Source organism: Centropristis striata, chromosome 13 (assembly GCF_030273125.1).
Source record: "Centropristis striata isolate RG_2023a ecotype Rhode Island chromosome 13, C.striata_1.0, whole genome shotgun sequence".
In the NCBI taxonomy this organism is placed as follows: domain Eukaryota; kingdom Metazoa; phylum Chordata; class Actinopteri; order Perciformes; family Serranidae; genus Centropristis; species Centropristis striata.
Window position 1 is genome coordinate 23908992 of NC_081529.1, and position 17250 is coordinate 23926241.

A 17250-nucleotide genomic window follows, 5' to 3' on the forward strand; every position below is an offset into this window, starting at 1 on the left:
CTACAAAGCCCTAAACAACCTTGCCCCTTCATACCTGACAGATCTCCTCCATCGCCCCATTCACCCCCACCGAACACGCTCCACTAACGCCAACACCCTCACCATCATCACCAGGACCAAATACCGCACCATAGGGGACAGAGCTTTTGCCATTGCCGCCCCTACCCTCTGGAACTCCATCCCCCTGGCCATCCGAAACTCCGACTCACTGCCGTCTTTCAAAAGTCAACTAAAAACCCACCTCTTCAACATCACTTACAACACCTGATAAATCATTTTCCACCCTCTGTCTTCTTATCTCTTTCCTATCCACTGTATTGTTGTTTTTGAATATTTGTATGTATGTATGTATGTATGTATGTATGTATGTACTGTATGTATTGTACATTTGTTCACTCTGTGTTTTTTTTTGTAAAGCGTCTTTGTGTATTTTGAAAAGCGCTATATAAAACTGATGCATTATTATAAACTGATGCATTATTACTTCCCCCTGCTTCAAGTGTATAGCCTTCTATTTATTATACGAGAGTGGTATTGAATTTCTCATCTAACTCTTGGCAAGAAAGCTAATAAGCCACTATTACTTGAATCCTGTTTGTTGCAACTCAAGTTACCTGTAGCATTTAATCCAAATGTCCCCATCTCACATTAAAGCTTTACCTGTGATCTGTGACATCCTCTATGTTGCAGTATGGGAATGTAGGAGCGATGGCCGTCACTTTGTGCCAGAGTCTCGGCCAGAACATCGGCATGAGGTGGAACAACATACGCAACTCTGCAGGTAAAAGAAAAAAGGGAAGCCTCATGATACAGGGGGGAGCATAGAGAGATATAATAATAATCTGAATACATTATCAATGCAAGATCAGTGTGGGAAAGATCGAGCCAGGGAGGGACGGTATTGGGGGTGTTGGTATCCCTGTCCAGTGGTCCTATACTGTAAAAAAAAACCTGTTGTTTTTACGGTAAAAAACCGGCAGCTGTGGTTGCCAGAACTTTACCGTAATAAATATGGTGCAACTTTTATTCCATATTTTACCGTAAAAAAATAAAGTTTTTCCTTCAAAAGAAACACTGTTCTGCCATGTAATTGACAAGAAAATACTTTATAAATGCTGCATGAATTAAAGATTTTACCATTAAATATTATAGTATATTTCTGTTAGAGATATGGTGTTTATTACATTTAACAGTGAGGAAAATTATTTTTACAAAAAATAAATGCAAAAATGATGGCTTGTATATATATTACAGTATATTTTTTGCTACAAACACGGTGCCAGTGTATTTTACAGTGGAGTAATTTTAAAAAATGCAAAAAAATACTGTTTTGGCTGTTATATACATTTACGGTGTTTCATTGTTACTGAAACTGAATTAACCCATTTATCATTTTACGATCTTTTACTGTCATGGTTTTGCAGTTTTTGACCGTAAAATCTACAGACATTTTTTACAGTGTATTCTGTAATTAGACTTCTTAGGTGATTAGTCACCTGCATCCAAGAAAAAAGGGGCTGGTGGTTAGAGGATTGCTGCCACTAAACATTGGGCTTGGTGATTAATGCTGAAGAGCCGTCAGGTCCATTATTCAATGCCAGGACAGGAGCTCAGTGCACACTGTAAAAAAAAAACCTGTTGTTTTTACGGTAAATAACCAGCAGCTGTGGTTGCCAGAACTTTACCGTAATAAATACGGTGCAACTTTTTCTAATATTACGGTAAAATGATTGACAAGAAAATACTTTATAAATGCTGCATGAATTAAAGATTTTACCATTAAATATTACAGTATATTGTGTTTAGTACATGTAACAGTTAGAAAAAGTATTTTTACAAAATATAAATGCAAAAATGATGGCTTGTATATATATTGCAGTATATTTTTGCTACAAACACGGTGCCAGTGTATTTTACAGTGGAGTAATGTATTTAAAATGTAAATAATACAGTTTTGGCTGATATATACATTTACGGTGTTTCATTGTTACTGAAACTGAATTAACTCATTTATCATTTTACGGTCTTTTACTGTCATGGTTTAGCAATTTTTCACTGTAAAATCTACATACATTTTTTACAGTGCACACTATAGTTTCTCCATACCTCTGTCAGCTCTATGGAACGTCTATTCTTCTCTGCACTGCAAATTATTTGGTTCTTGCCAAGATAATAAAAAAAAACAACTTAGATTTAGAAGTGTTGGATAATTTATCTTGTTTTAAGAGTTCATTCATATTTTAAGTGTTCAACATGCTTATTTGTAGATTTAACAATCTTAATTCAAGAAATATTGTCAAGTGAAATTATCTCTCCATGCAGCAAGATCATTTCCCTCAGATTTACTGTTTTTATCTTGTTTTTAGACACCCCTTTTTTGCAGTGTGTTGATTATAAATCTTGCTGCAGCATGCAATGTGTCACACCTTGGGTTGTAAATGCTGATCAATGTGTTATTTAATTTATTTCTTCCACCTCGTCTTCTTCACAGGAGACTGCAGGTGTCCAGACGCCTGGCTGGGCTGCATCATGGAAGACACGGGGTAAAGATCCACATGACACACACACAAAAAAACACCTGTAAAAAATGAATCTTCTCTCTGTTTGTTGTCACGATTAAACAGCAGGAGTGTTTTCTTGTCGCGCTCCCTCTAAACTGCGATTTGTTCAGTTCATTTCACTCAATTAGACAATTTAACACCTGGAACAACAGAGTGATGCTTTGACTTTAACTCAGTCTGCAATGAGTCAAGCCTGCGATGATCACAGCATGTATTTGGAGCATTAAGAACATTTGGTAGACATCACACATCAGCATGCCAACCTCCTTGGGAAAAAAACTTCAAATTGAGGCACCGTTCACACAAGGACGGTCTGAACAGAAGACGCAAAAGTGGCGTCGCGTCTTCACTTTTTATTCCTCGTTTAGACGAGCATTTTCGGGAGGAAATCTGCTGCATACGGTGACGCAAAAGTGTGTGAAATTGGATTGTATGCAGCCAGGCGGCATCACTTAAAGCCATAAGAGCATCTTTGGGCATGCAGAAGTTCTCACGCCACACATTTTCATCAGCTACTCCTTCCACAAAGTTCTCCACCATCACTAGATCTCCCAGGTCTCGTTCACAGCCGTCTGGCTCGCCTCCGACCAATTGCTGCATCCAGAATGTGATGGAGGTAATTCCAGATCCTTCTCTGTTCACTAATACTATCTGTACATATCCTGTACATTTGGTGGAAAGACTCCTGTAAGTTTATTAGAGCTGCCAGAGCAGCTTGAAGGTCCCACCATGGAAATAATCCCAGGTTTGTTTATTTTCCTGTACTGGAGCATGTATGTGACGTAAACACATACGTGACGTGAGCAGATCAGATCAGAGTTTTGTGTCTTGTCAGTGTAGACGACACGCTACGGAGGAGAGGATTTAACTTTTCCACTTTGGAAGGTGGTTTCAGATTTTTGCGTCTTTAAGCCCCAAAAACGCCGTCACCGTCTAAACGAAAGGCACTTCACATAAAATATTTTGTCGTTTTCACCCGCGAGCGTCCTCGTGTGAACGGGGCCTGAATTTAAAGTATTTACGATACAGTATGGTTGATTTGGATTTGGCTCTCCTGACCTGATGGAACAATACAGATTTCAATTACTCATTTGAGTAATATCCTACTACAGATGGTAACATTTCTGTCAGATTGCAAAGTGAAGGCCCAGACACCCACAGTGGATCTGCCATTCCTTATTGGCAGGAAAGCATTGTTAGTTTTTTTTTTAATTTTGTTTATTCATTTTTTTATGTCCTGGTCTTGATCTTTGTGTGTGTGTGTGTGTGTGTGTGTGTGTGTGTGTGTGTGTGTGTGTGAAAACAGATACTATCTGCCCAGAAAGTTTTCTCGCTGCAGTGTTGATGAGTACATCCAGTTCTTGCTCCAGGGGGGCGGGAGCTGCCTCTTCAACAAGCCAAACAAGGTGAGGCCCACATGGGGATGTAGGATGTTGTGAGTGCATGATTTTTATAGACTAATTCATTTTTCTTATAGTCTGATTTTCATTGGTAAAAACATACTTCAGTTACATAGAATCGTTTTTATTTTCTCCTTTAAAAAAGCATGCAAGTATCTCTGTACTTCCAGCAAACAATCTCCTATATTGCTCATGTATTTCATCTCTCATCCATCTGTCTCACACTTACATATGTGCTCATATATGTCCATTTCTGTCTCCCTCAGCTGTTGGACCCTCCAGAGTGTGGGAATGGCTTTGTGGAGCCAGGGGAAGAGTGTGATTGTGGATCCCAGGTGGTGAGTATGCAGTTGGACATTATGTATGAAAGCCAGCTCTTAAGCTGCTCTCTGGAGCAGAGCTGAAGGTTTGTTTTCTCTCTTCTTGTTGCTGCAGGAGTGCGCCCGTAGTGGAGGAGCCTGCTGTAAAAAGTGCACGCTTACCCATGATGCCATGTGCAGTAATGGACTCTGCTGCAGTACATGCAAGGTGAGAGTGCATCTATATTACAAGGAGTCAAAGGGATAATGGACAGTGAGTTGATCATTATTAAAAAAAAGCTGTTCATTTTGCAATAATTATGTTTTTACACAGCTACGTATTAAAGAAATCCATAGTTTTATACAAAATATTGATTTTCAAATGTTCATTGAAGTTCTTTTTTGTAGGAGATCCTGTTTTTTGGTTTTACTCGTCAAGCTATTGTGTAATATGGTGTATATTAAAACTTAAATCTCTACAACCTTCATTTTAGTGTCAAGGAAATGTTGGTATGTGCATACAGTACCATATATATATCATAAGAACAATTAAGTGAAACTAAATGCAATATAACAGCAAAAGAAGCTGGTATGAAGTTCTACTTATTTAGCCCATGTGTATCATTACTTATTTGACGTATCCAGCATTTACCTGATATCTTCTTCTGATGTGACCTAGTATGAGTTGAGAGGCGTGGTATGTCGAGAGGCTGTGAACGACTGTGATATCCCAGAGACCTGCACCGGAGACTCCAGCCAGGTAGAGTTGACTGTAATGTAACTCTGGAAAAAAAAACCCTCTTCACCACAGTATCCAAAACATTAAATACTTCTCTTCTTTTGCAGTGTCCTCATAATGTGCACAAACTGGATGGCTACATGTGTGATATTAGTCAGGTAAGGGCTGGTTTATGGCACTTTTTTTAGTTTCGCCAACTCACATATACTTGATTATTGTTGTCTCATTTGTTCAGGGCCGCTGTTATGGTGGGCGATGCAGGACTCGTGATGGACAGTGTCGGGGACTCTGGGGTTACAGTAAGTGCAGAACACATGGGTCATGCAACTGGAAAGAATGGCTTTGTATGGCATATTTCTGTGAATTGGATTATGGGATTGATATTATGATAAATATATGCTGCATTAAGGGTTTATGTCCTGAACTATTAAACCATATAAGCCAGGGGTGTCAAACTCAAATACACAGTGGGCCAAAATTTAAAACTTGAACAAAGTCGCGGGCCAACATTGATATTTATTGAAAAAATGGACCTAAACAAGTTCAAACGAAATGGAACAAGCAAAGCTTGATATAACTTAATATTGCAAACATGCAAAATCAAATATCAAATAAAACAAACAAACACATCAATGGCATTCATTTCTTAAATAAAATTCAAATAAAAATTGTATGTCCCTTTATTTTATATGCGGCCTTCTTTAAATTAAAATTTAACAGTAATCTTTTTCCACAAGCTAAAAATAAATGTAAGAATAAAATAACAATAATAAACCAAATGACTAATAAAAATATCCTTCAATGAATGTGCAACCATTCAAGCCTTGGACTAGCAAGAAAAAGTGCATAAAGTATAATACCGGCGGGCCAGCTCTGGTTGTCATTTGGTATTTCCTTGCGGGCCAAATATAATTATACTGCGGGCCAAATCTGGCCCACGGGCCAGAGTTTGACACCTCTGATATAAGCATTCTCTGGTCCAAGGAACATCGTAACAGGAAATTAGGCAAGATTTCTGGAACAAGGAAATTGTCAAACAACATCTCATGATGGAACATTAGAATACCTCGGGGATGCCAAAAAGATAACCACAAATATATGCACACGTAGACAGGCACACACACACACACACACACACACACACACACACACACATACACACACACACTATAAAATGAGGTGTAACGTGTAATGACCTATTGCAACAATTAAACTGCTCCTCAAATGTAGCATCTGTCTTTTTCTGTACATTGAGTCAATTTACTGACTTTTGGATCTACATCTGCTACAACATTTGTAGAGTCATTCACGAAAGTCAAATTTCTATCTTTGCTTGTTCTCCCAGATTCAGCGGACAGGTTTTGTTATGAGAAGCTGAACGCTGAGGGGACAGAGAAAGGCAACTGTGGTCCGGGTCCTGAAGGCCAGGGCTGGCTGCAATGCAACAAGCCGTGAGTCATCCTGATTCCTCTTGCTGATATTCTCACAGAAAAATAAGAGTGTGTTTTGCACTATTTTGTAAAAGCACCTTAATCACATTATGTGCAGGAATTTCACTGTGGTTTGGGTCTTTCAAAGGCTGGCTTTATTAAATTCCACTCACACAAAAAGACCAAAACCAACAATTATATTTTCTAAAATTAAGTGTTGTATGTCTATGTAAGCAAAGCATAGCTCTTACCTGGCAATAAAATTGAACTGACAATCACTGTGAGACAAATATTAAAAAGACATCAATTTCTGTTGAAATATTCTTGAATATTAATGTATTTTTAACCTTCATTAAAATTGCATTTTTAACCTTTTTAACCCTTATTCTTAACCATGATAATGGTCTGAGGAACAACAGTAGGACTAAAGGAACCTTTTTTACATATAACCCTGAAATCTTTTGTCTAAACTGGATCACCTCAGAATGTCCGTTATTGACTTTTGGAAAGAAAAATAAATGAAATATTGCATGCATTGTTCTCTGCCAATTACTTTTTCCTGTTTAGGGACGTCTTATGCGGCTTCCTTTTCTGTGCCAACGTGACGATGAAGCCAAAGTTCGGAGACCTGCAGGGTGAAGTGACCAGCTTCACCCTCTACCACCAGAACAAGTACCTCGACTGCAGGTAAGTAGCTCACATCCTTCTGATCTGCTGCAACTTCAAGTTCTGCCCTCCTCTCTCACCTGTCTGACATATTTGATTCTTCACTCAGAGGTGGACATGCTCTGCTGGAGGACGGCTCAGACCTGGGCTATGTGGAGGACGGCACTCCTTGTGGTCCAAACATGATGTGTTTGGAGCGACGCTGCCTCCCTGTGGCCGCGTTCAACCTCAGCAGCTGTTCAGGATCCAACAATGGCCGTATCTGCTCTGACCATGGGGTAAAACACTCCTGAGCTCACCACTCACATTACAACCATTCATTTGGTGATTTGCAGGTCAAAATACATCTAGACATTAAACCCTTACATTCACTCAGTCAGAGGCCACTTAACCCTCTATGGTACGGTGTTGCCCTCAGGCAACATCCCCATTTTTAGCCTGTCAAATTTCTATAATGCATCTTTTTGAGTGATGCAATACTTTAAAAAAGAGGAAAGAGTATAGGGAACCAATAGCAATGCTTTAATTTGTCACATGACCTCCAGGAGGCCATATTGAAACCCTATTTTGCAGACTTTTCCAAAGGAAACAACTTTGCCATTTTTCACCACAAAAAAGCACTCAAAACATAATTTCCATCTGGAAAATAATATATTCCCACTGATAGGTGAGTAATCCTTCATTTTTGATAGTTTAATACACTTAGACTTTTCAAGACATTCATTTAAATGGGTCGATGGTTCAATGGTACAATGTTTCCTACAGGTAACATTCAGACAAGAAATGGGTTAAAAAAGTTTCTTTTATAATGTTTTTAAATTTAAAAAATGTGTTGTATTGTACCCTGTTGAAGTTACTGAATCTTTTACACATGTTTATTAAATAAATTATGTTAAAATTCTCTTTTTAACTATTATGGTACAATGTTGCCTACGGACAACAAACCCCAAAAACTTCAGAAAATTTTTTTTTCAGATGATGTTTATTTAGTGTATTTTAAGACAAAAAACAATCGGAACATTATTTTCCTAACTGGCATCATAATGTGTACCATAGAGGGTTAACGTCACCTGTGCATGTTAATGCAACCCAATTAGACAGCATGACCGTAGCATCTTTATGTTTTTGGTGACATGGACTGAAAAATGTAATGATGTTTATTACTACTATTATAATGTATTATTAGTTAAAGCTGGTGTTCTTCATTAAATTAATTCGGATTTGATTTTTTTAAAACATTTTTTGGAATCATTTGTTTTTCATCCTATTACTTTAGCCATTACTTTAATTCATTACTTTACTTTAATACTTTGTTTATTTATTCTGGTGACTTTTATTTATTTCATTAATGTTATTTGTAGTTATTGTCATTTTTAGCCTATAGTTTGTTTTAGTTTATTTATTTATTTAATTTGATTTTTTTTAATTTTACTTTTTTGTGTGTGCTGTTTTAATCTTGCTCTCTTAATCATTTTGGGTTGCATGACTTTATGGAAATGTGCTATCTAAATTAAGTTGAGCTGAGCTGAGTATTTTTCACTGAATATGACTTTTTCACTGAAATTCAGCCCATGATTCACAGATGTATTGAGTGTTTTCCCTAAATTTGTGGAAGACTAGTTGTACATACTTGTTGAGACATTTGGGCGTCCTCCTCCAAGGAAAACTGCACAATTTTCCATTAAAAATATGCAACTTAACATAATTTTGGACCATATCTGTGTACAAATATATAGAAAAGCTAGAGCAGATACTAAATATGCAACAACCAAAAAGCTGAAAGCCAAAACTTGCAAAAGTTTTCTGAGGATCAACTACAATCTTCAGATCTGGGACAAGTAATTTAGTTTGTTTTGATGCGCTCTACATTGATTTAGCTTAGGTGGTGCCCAAAACGGCATTGGTGCTACACCCAAGCCTTATAATGGGAGGGAAAACCCTGGTATTTTGTCCTGCAAATCACCAAATCCATACTTACTGGCTACATAGCAGTTTTAACATATTTCTGTTGCTTTTGTCTTTCTGTTAACAGGTATTGCACTTGCTTTCATCTCTCTTTCTCTCTCTTGTAGACCTGCAGTAATGAGGTGAAGTGTATCTGTGACAGAGACTACACAGGAAAGGACTGCAGCGTCTTTGATCCCATCCCTGAGCCAACAGTCCCAACGGGCCCAGAGAAGAAAGGTCCTTAGCGCCTCTCAACCTGCCTGTGTCTCTCTTTCTGTCTGCCTCTCATATCCCCCTCATAGTCTCGCCCCATCATCACTGTAGCTTCTCTATGTACTGATGCCAGAATCTTGTCCTCAAACACAAAGCACCTGATTTTTGTGAGAAAGTTAACATCAATATTTAGACCACACACAGTGTTTTCCTTCCTGCTGCGTCTTGGTTTTAATGTTGAATGTGCGGGGGTATGTGTTGAGACACATTTACCCATTAGAGCATATGTGCATGTGCGGTGTGTTAGTGTGTGTGTGTGTACGTGTGTGTGTGTGTGTGTGTGTGTGTGTGTGTGTGTATGGTGGTACTGTATGTCTTGCAGGCACTGCCCTCTTTAAGTGTCTTCCTTACTGTCTTGCAGTCTGCCAATGACACAGAGCAATTGAGCAGCTGCTTTCATAGGGCCAAAAAAGCCACCCTGAGCAAGAGGGTGTCCAGCTGAAAGAGCAGGAGAAGGGAAATGAGAACAAAGTAATAAAACTCTCTCCTTTGTTTTGTTTTGTTACTGTTGTCTCCCTGACCTCCCTCGCTCACCCGCCCGTTCTCCCACTTCCACCCCACGTGCTGGTATCCTCCTCCTTTCCTTCATTTCTATTTCTCTGTCTGCAGGTATCTTCCCATCTGCCTTTCTCTCTCTCTATCTATTTGTTGTTGTTGATGTACAGTGTTGATGCTGTCCTCTGACGTGTGTTTTTTAGTGGTGTTGTTTTGTTTCTGCCCCTCCTCCTCCTCCTCCTCCTCTTCCTCCTCCGCACCCTTCCTCCCTCCTCCTTCCTCTGCGCAGGTCCCAGTGGCACCAATATCATAATAGGGTCCATCGCAGGTGCTATTCTCCTGGCAGCTATAGTCCTAGGGGGAACAGGATGGGGATTTAAGTAAGAGTTCTGGCATGCCTTTGTGTACCTGTCTGCTTCTACCTAAAGGAACCCCCGCTCCTCCCACTCTCACCCCTCTGAAATAGATGCCCGTTTTCCACTCATCGACCAACCGGGGGGAGGGGAAATAGGGGGCAGAGGTCGAGTCTGAGCTCAACCGTGCAAATGCTTGAACTGCTTTGGCGTCAAAATCTGTACAAAACATCACACACACACACACTTTTATCAACCCTGAGATCCATCCTGCACCTTTCCGTCCTTCCTTTTATTGGAAATGACAAGGCAGGACTCTGCCAGGAACTGCTGCAGCGCTCCTCTCAAGTCCACTAGATTTATTAGCCTTTGTATGAAACAGTGTAATACTTACAGTGGATTGTCATAAACACCATTTTTTTTAATAACGTTGGTGCTCTTTTAGCCTGCATTGTCCAGTTTTTCCTACAGCATCCTAATCCCAAACGCCCTCGCTGATGTGCTTCTTCTGCACTGTTCCACCTGTGCATGCTTGTTGTTTACCCCTTATACTCTGACCTAAAAGGACCGCTCCTACTTTACACACATTTATATTCATAAGAACATTATGCCGGACATTCATAGAAAGAATGTAATAACTCACAGCATGTAGTGAGTCCTTTTAGGGCCAGAGGTAAGTGTCTGTGCATGTGTGCATGAGCTGTAAGCAGGAAGTTTTCTCTCCCTTGTCAGACCTCTGGCTTACAGGGTGGATGTACAGTAATAGTTTCTGGTAGCGTCCAGACTCAATGGGGCTGGGAGGGTCATTGCCATGACTACTGTAGACCTGCTGCATGTGATATCATCACTATATTCTGGCAAGAAAGATTTTGGAGAGGGCTGGTGGATGAATAATGGATTGAATAACAAACTGAGTCATTGTTTGATTTTTGTTTTTGTTATAAAATCTGACAATTTTGAGTTTAAATCTCAACAGAGTAAGGCCAGTCCAACATTTAAATACAATAAGTCGAATATTGATTCATATTTTAAGCCTGTTAATGCTAGGTTCTAACTGTCAATGAGTAATGCTTTTCTTTTGCATTTATGCTGTTATTGCTTATCTGTTAAAGGAGCTATATGCGACATACTGTCTGGTGGGGATTGCCTGCACACACCTATCATGGAAGCAATCTTTAACCCCTTCAGTTGTTGGTTTAATGAGGATCTAGCCTCTGTGGGTAATGGCCAATATTGGGGTTCTCTATTGTCTCGAGACTATCTCTCCACAAGTTACATATTTCATATGTACGGGGAATGACCGGCTGCTTGTCAGTACATATGTGATAATCCCTTCAAGACACTCCCTTTCTTTGTGTTTGTTTCTTCCCTGTCACTGGTATCGCAGTGACTGTTCTTCTGTTGGAGAGAGCTTCCCGGTTATGGTGGCTGACATCCTTTACTGGCTTATTGCTTGTGGTGCGCGAGCTAACTGTTCCGTGTGATGCTAGCACAGACGAAAGTCGGCTAGCAGTAATGAAGTTACAGCCCTGTCGAGGTGTTTCTCCCTGTCTGTTCCCTCTGGTCCTGGCAGTTGTGTCCCCGTTCTCCAACCTGCCGGTGTTCCTGTATCGTGACTCCGTGCTGAGCGCAGACCTAGTCAGCTAACAGCGGACATCTTCCCTCTTCCCCTGTGGCAATAAGTAACTCAGCAGACCTGTTAGCCGGTTGCTAACGGGGTACCAACGGTTGCTACTTCCCCCTTGTTGCTAGGGTAAACAAGGATGTGGATTGCAGGGGTTGCCTTCGCGAGTATGGCAAGCCCTCAGGGACATTCTTGTATGGGTTGTGGAGTGTCTTTTGCCTTTGGCAGACAGGCATGATAGATGTGTGCTGTGTTTGGGGCATCAGCACGCTTTATTTGAGAGAACCCCCAGTTGTGCATGGTTTGTTTTATTACCTGCATGCACCAGAGTGGCTCGTTGCCGCTTCTTTCAGGCAGTTGGCAAGAGCAGATATCTCAGTGGGATAGTTGACTGAATCTAAGGCCCCGTTTACACGAGGACGCTCGCGGGTGAAAACGACAAAATATTTTATCGGAAGTGCCTGACGTTTAGACGGTGACGACGTTTTGGGGGCTTAAAGACGCAAAAATCTGAAACCACCCTCCAAAGTGGAAAAGTTGAATCCTCTCCGCCGTAGCGTGTCGTCTACACTGACAAGACACAAAACTCTGATCTGATCTGCTCACGTCACGTATAGTTTACGTCACATACATGCTCCAGTACAGGAAATAAACAAACGTGGGATTATTTCCATGGTGGGACCTTCAAGCTGCTCTGGCAGCTCTAATAAACTTACAGGAGTCTTTCCACCAAATGTACAGGATATGTACAGATAGTATTAGTGAACAGAGAAGGATCTGGAATTACCTCCATCACATTCTGGATGCAGCAATTGGTCGGAGGCGAGCCAGACGGCTGTGAACGAGACCTGGGAGATCTAGTGATGGTGGAGAACTTTGTGGAAGGAGTAGCTGATGAAAATGTGTGGCGTGAAAACTTCTGCATGCCCAAAGATGCTCTTATCGCTTTAAGTGATGCCGCCTGGCATGCATACAATCGAATTTCACACACTTTTGCATCACCGTGTGCACTTTTGGGTCTTCTGTTCAGACCGTCCTCGTGTGAACGAGGCCTAAGACAGAAGGTCCTTGGTCCAATACTCAAACTGCATTCTGTCGTTTGTCCAAAAAGCTTGTTGGTCATAGGAACACTATAATATGTCCTAAGATATTTAAAAAAAAATAAAATAAAAGGGGGAAACCCCAAAAATGTAATTAGCCGTCATTTTGAGAAGGCTATCAGAAGGACAGCCGGAGCTCTGGATATTTCCCTCCCTGAAGACCCTACAGCATGAGCCGATCGGGTTGATGAAGGTTCGACTCCAGCAGGTTGGGCAGGTCCCTCTCTAACTCAAACTTGAACTTGACTCATGGTGTGGCTGCCTCATGGGCTTTATGCAGAGGAACCTCTATGGCTACCATACAGTATGTGCTGCAGCCACTTGGTCATCCCAGTCCATATTTTCCAGGTTCTACCGGCTTAATGTAGCAGCCAGCCCCTCCTCTGGTGAGCAGGTACTTGGCATGGCTCGTCAGTAGACGACTGGGTGACTTTCATTCCTGAGTTGCCATTGTTCACAGGTTTGGCCTTTGCACTGGGCCATCATCCGTGGTCCTTGAGTCAGTCTTGTGCCTGGTGGACTGACCGGCAGCCCCTCTGCCTCTCAGGCCTTGTCTAACCTTATAAAAAGCTAAACTGTCAAACCTGGGTTGGACTCACAGGTCATTCTAAAAAAAATATTGGCCTGTCATATGGGGCATTGAGCTGCTGTCTCAAGGCCTGAACCCCAACATCGTTTTTAAATGTTTTTAAATGCTCCGTCCATGTTACAAAGTGAATATATCTCCAGTTTGTTTGTTGCAGAAACCTAAATATATTTATGTTCTAAATGTCGTATATAGCACCTTTAAATTTCATACAATTCTAATGCAAAATAACCAGCTTAATACCATGCTTAAAAAACAGTTTAGCCATATTTCCTATTGTCTTTGAAATGTCTTGACATTTGTCTTTTCTCTTGTGTGCTCATGGGATGCAGGAACATTCGGCGAGGAAGGTATAATTCTGCATCACTAATCATCTCATCTTATCCTAAACTGGCTCCTCATTCCTTCATTCTCCATCTGAAGTTCATCACGTAGCTCCTCCCCACAGAGCACCATTCATCTCAATGCTCCTTCTTCTTCAGTACTTCATTCCATTTCAATCATTACTAAAGCTAATTTGAAAAATCTCCCCATCCTGTCCTGATTTAGATAAAACTCACTTCATCATTTAAAGCAGAATGGTTTCTGTTATTTCTCAAGCATCTTCAACTTCAGCATCCTCTGGATTCTTTCATTTAACTATTCCTGTTTCACTTCTCTTTCAGATCTGGTGGAGGATAAGATATCTGTCTGTCTTTCTGTCTCTGTCCTGTCTACTCCTGTCTTCCTCCTCGCACTGTGTCGTTTCCACATCAGAGAAGAGGGGAACAGAAAAAAAAGAAAGTCTTCCACTACCTGTCCCACAATTTCTCCAAATCTCTTCCGATTATTTTCTCCTCCACGCCCATTGTCTGCTCCTTTCGTCTGTCCTCCTACCTGGCTCCGTCCTCCTCTGGGCCTTTGGAGCGCCTCTCACCAAACCAGCCAAATCATACTCGTCTGGCTGCTTCCAGCAGGCCGCTGAGGAGTGTCCAGGACACGTCTAGAGTGAGCAGGTGGTCTTCCTCCGGTCCGGTGGCTCTAAGAATGTGATTTGGTGTCTGTGAACCTCCTTTCTCACATCTTGAACAGTCTGATGAAGAACATATCAACGGTGGACCAATTTAATATGAGACATGTCTTTCCAATGCCTGCCTGCCTGCATACAAACTAAACTGGCCACGAAGTGACTCCACAGTTGAAAGTTGGACTAAAGCACAAACTGGCCATCTTATATACTGAAATAATGTAACAGGAGCTGAATAGTTTCCTTTTTTCTTAAAGGAGAAGAATCAGAGGCACAGTTCCTCCAAGGCCAGGCCTTGACATCTTAAAGTGGACAATTATCTGTTTTAATCTACAAATTCTGGGGACATGGATAACCGAAAAGAAACTGTACGTCGGTAACAACCGACTGTTGTTAGCATGTTTTCCAAAGAGAGTCTGAGGAAGGACTGATGATCGTACAAAATGATGGCTCAAAAAAACAAGTCAGCCATCAGCCAGAGCAAAGACTGATAACTGAGTTTATGTTCATTGTTATATGTTCTTTTAATCCCCCACCCCCCACCCACAAGTTTTCAGGTACAAAAAGGGAGGTGTTATGGTTTTGGGATCATTTTAAAGGGATAGTTTGGTTGTTTGAGGTACTTATCTATAGTCAGTGTATTGCCTACAGTAGATGGCAGGCGGTATGCCCCCCGTTTGGAGAAACAGGCAGGAGAATACAGCAGAGAAGCTATGTGATGCACAACTCAGGACCAAGGCAGCAGGAAACTAATCAGTATGCTAAATTTAGAATATTTTCACTGCTTTACTTTGCAGTTAGACAGACCTGTTTAAGTTTACACGGGGGAATCTGAAACTTATTATTTTCTCTTCAAAGCCACCAGATTCCTTTGACAAAACAGTATTTTTACCTTGATGACCTTTAGTTAACAACTTCAGTTCCCCGATGGAAAGGCCTGTCTGACGGCAAGATAAAGCTGTAAAAATATTCTAAATCTAATCATCTCTTAAACTGATATTGTTTTATGAGGGCCCGAGCAGGCAACGACCTGCGAGGTCCCTATTGTATTTCAAATGATTATTCTTTTTCTTTTTATTATTATTTTTATTTTTCTCATACCCAAATGATTGCATTTTTCACTGCCCGAACATACCCCAAAACTCATGAAACTTTAAATATAAGTCACACCTGGCGAAAAATTTTATAATCTATTGTCATCCTGAATTTCCACCACTAGGTGGCGCTATAATAATTAAAATATGTTTTGCTGCTGCCCCTGTCCAAAGCAGTTAGCTTCTGTGTCCGTACCCCTGCTTGCTTCTCCAAACTGGGGAATGCTGACCGCCATCTACTGTAGTAATATACTGACTATAGATAAGTACATCATACAACTCCACTTCAAAAAAAATCTAAACTATCCCTTAAACCACTGAACTTCGAAGCAGCAGAGACCATAACTTAGTGTTTTCAACCACAGACTGACCAACATACATTCCATGATATGTGTCTGTGCGCGTGCTCACCACTTTCAGGCCCAAAGTTTGTACGCTTAGGAGGTTTAATCTGTGTGTCTGTTCTCGGGTGAATGTACGCATGTAAGAGATTTTTAAAAGAAGAAAGAATGTATGTGTGTTTACATTAGTGTTAGGGGCAGTTGTGTCAATGTACACCTTAACACTCCTCCTATCACAGGTAGATAGGAAGGTTTTTACCTCTAGAATATCATCTCTTTCTACAAACTGTTGTGCGCTGCAGCCATGGCACCACAAAGGCAGCGCGTTAATAAGGATTTCAACAGTTTATATGTCATGTATCTACAGAAAAACAAGCACTAGCCAACTGTATGCACACCTATTTGTAAATATGTGCAAGATATATGGAATGTTAAATGCACTGTATGAAGATTTATTTAATAGCTATGTTAAAATAATGAGTTGTATCTGCTTCAACATTATAGCCGTCAGTCTTTTTGACAGGACCTGCATCTGCAAATCTCTCCTGTAGTCAACACTGTCCATGCATCTTTAAATGTGGCGTAACAGCGAAACTAGCTCACGTCTCTCCTATCATTCCAGCTATCACTTAAATGTCATGAATCTTTTGTACATTTGATGATAGTCCAGAGCCCTGGGTGACCGCCTCAGCCCGGAGGCTTTGTTACGATCCCCGCTGTAAATGAGATTAAAGACATCTAGTCGGGGGTCCAGGAGGCAGCTTGTCTGAAACTGTATGTGTATGAGGTCAGTTTGGTTCATTTGAGCTTTGCACTATGGCAGATGCACTATTGTTATTATTACAATATGTACAGAGTTGGTATCAAATACAATCTGTTTGATTATAAAGTTTAGGGGGGGGGGGGAAGAGAAAATAAGATGCATCTTATCCCATATTTTTAAACACTATCTTTTATGAATTGAGATAAAAGAGAGAAACTAAGGCTTGTAGTTGATTTGAAATGGAAAGAAAATAAAATCCTAAAACATGAAACTACTCTACTCTCACATCTCGCTGCTATATTTATATTTTATGATTTTAATTGATGGTTAGACTTTTTAGAGTTATCTGCTTCTGAAAGACATTTTAAATATCATAGTCATCTTTGTTTTAAATTATAGTGGACCTGAAACACAGCAATCAAGGGCAACATAGTGTTAAACTATACATCTAAGTACTTAAATCCAAGGCTCCGACTGCCTTTTATTACCAGCTGCAGCAGCGTGCGGCTGGTATTGTTTTTGTCTGTGTTTGGGTCATCATGCAGCTAGAACTACTACAGACCAGGTGTCTGT

General features: G+C 40.5%; 1 protein-coding gene across 1 annotated transcript in view; it reads left to right on the top strand.

Annotated features, from left to right (window-relative positions):
* LOC131983031 (disintegrin and metalloproteinase domain-containing protein 11-like) overlaps nt 1-16816 on the top strand; it is a 42240-nt gene extending 25424 nt beyond the window's left edge. The window contains exons 12-26 of the mRNA XM_059347604.1: nt 691-781; nt 2492-2543; nt 3868-3967; nt 4228-4299; nt 4397-4489; nt 4940-5020; nt 5107-5157; nt 5235-5298; nt 6345-6450; nt 6997-7116; nt 7205-7373; nt 9168-9279; nt 10100-10190; nt 13806-13823; nt 14139-16816. Of these exons, the coding sequence (XP_059203587.1) occupies nt 691-781; nt 2492-2543; nt 3868-3967; nt 4228-4299; nt 4397-4489; nt 4940-5020; nt 5107-5157; nt 5235-5298; nt 6345-6450; nt 6997-7116; nt 7205-7373; nt 9168-9279; nt 10100-10190; nt 13806-13823; nt 14139-14154 (1236 nt within the window). The 3' untranslated portion in view covers nt 14155-16816. The remainder of the gene's footprint in view (nt 1-690; nt 782-2491; nt 2544-3867; nt 3968-4227; nt 4300-4396; nt 4490-4939; nt 5021-5106; nt 5158-5234; nt 5299-6344; nt 6451-6996; nt 7117-7204; nt 7374-9167; nt 9280-10099; nt 10191-13805; nt 13824-14138) is intronic.
* Nucleotides 16817-17250: the final 434 nt, after the last annotated feature.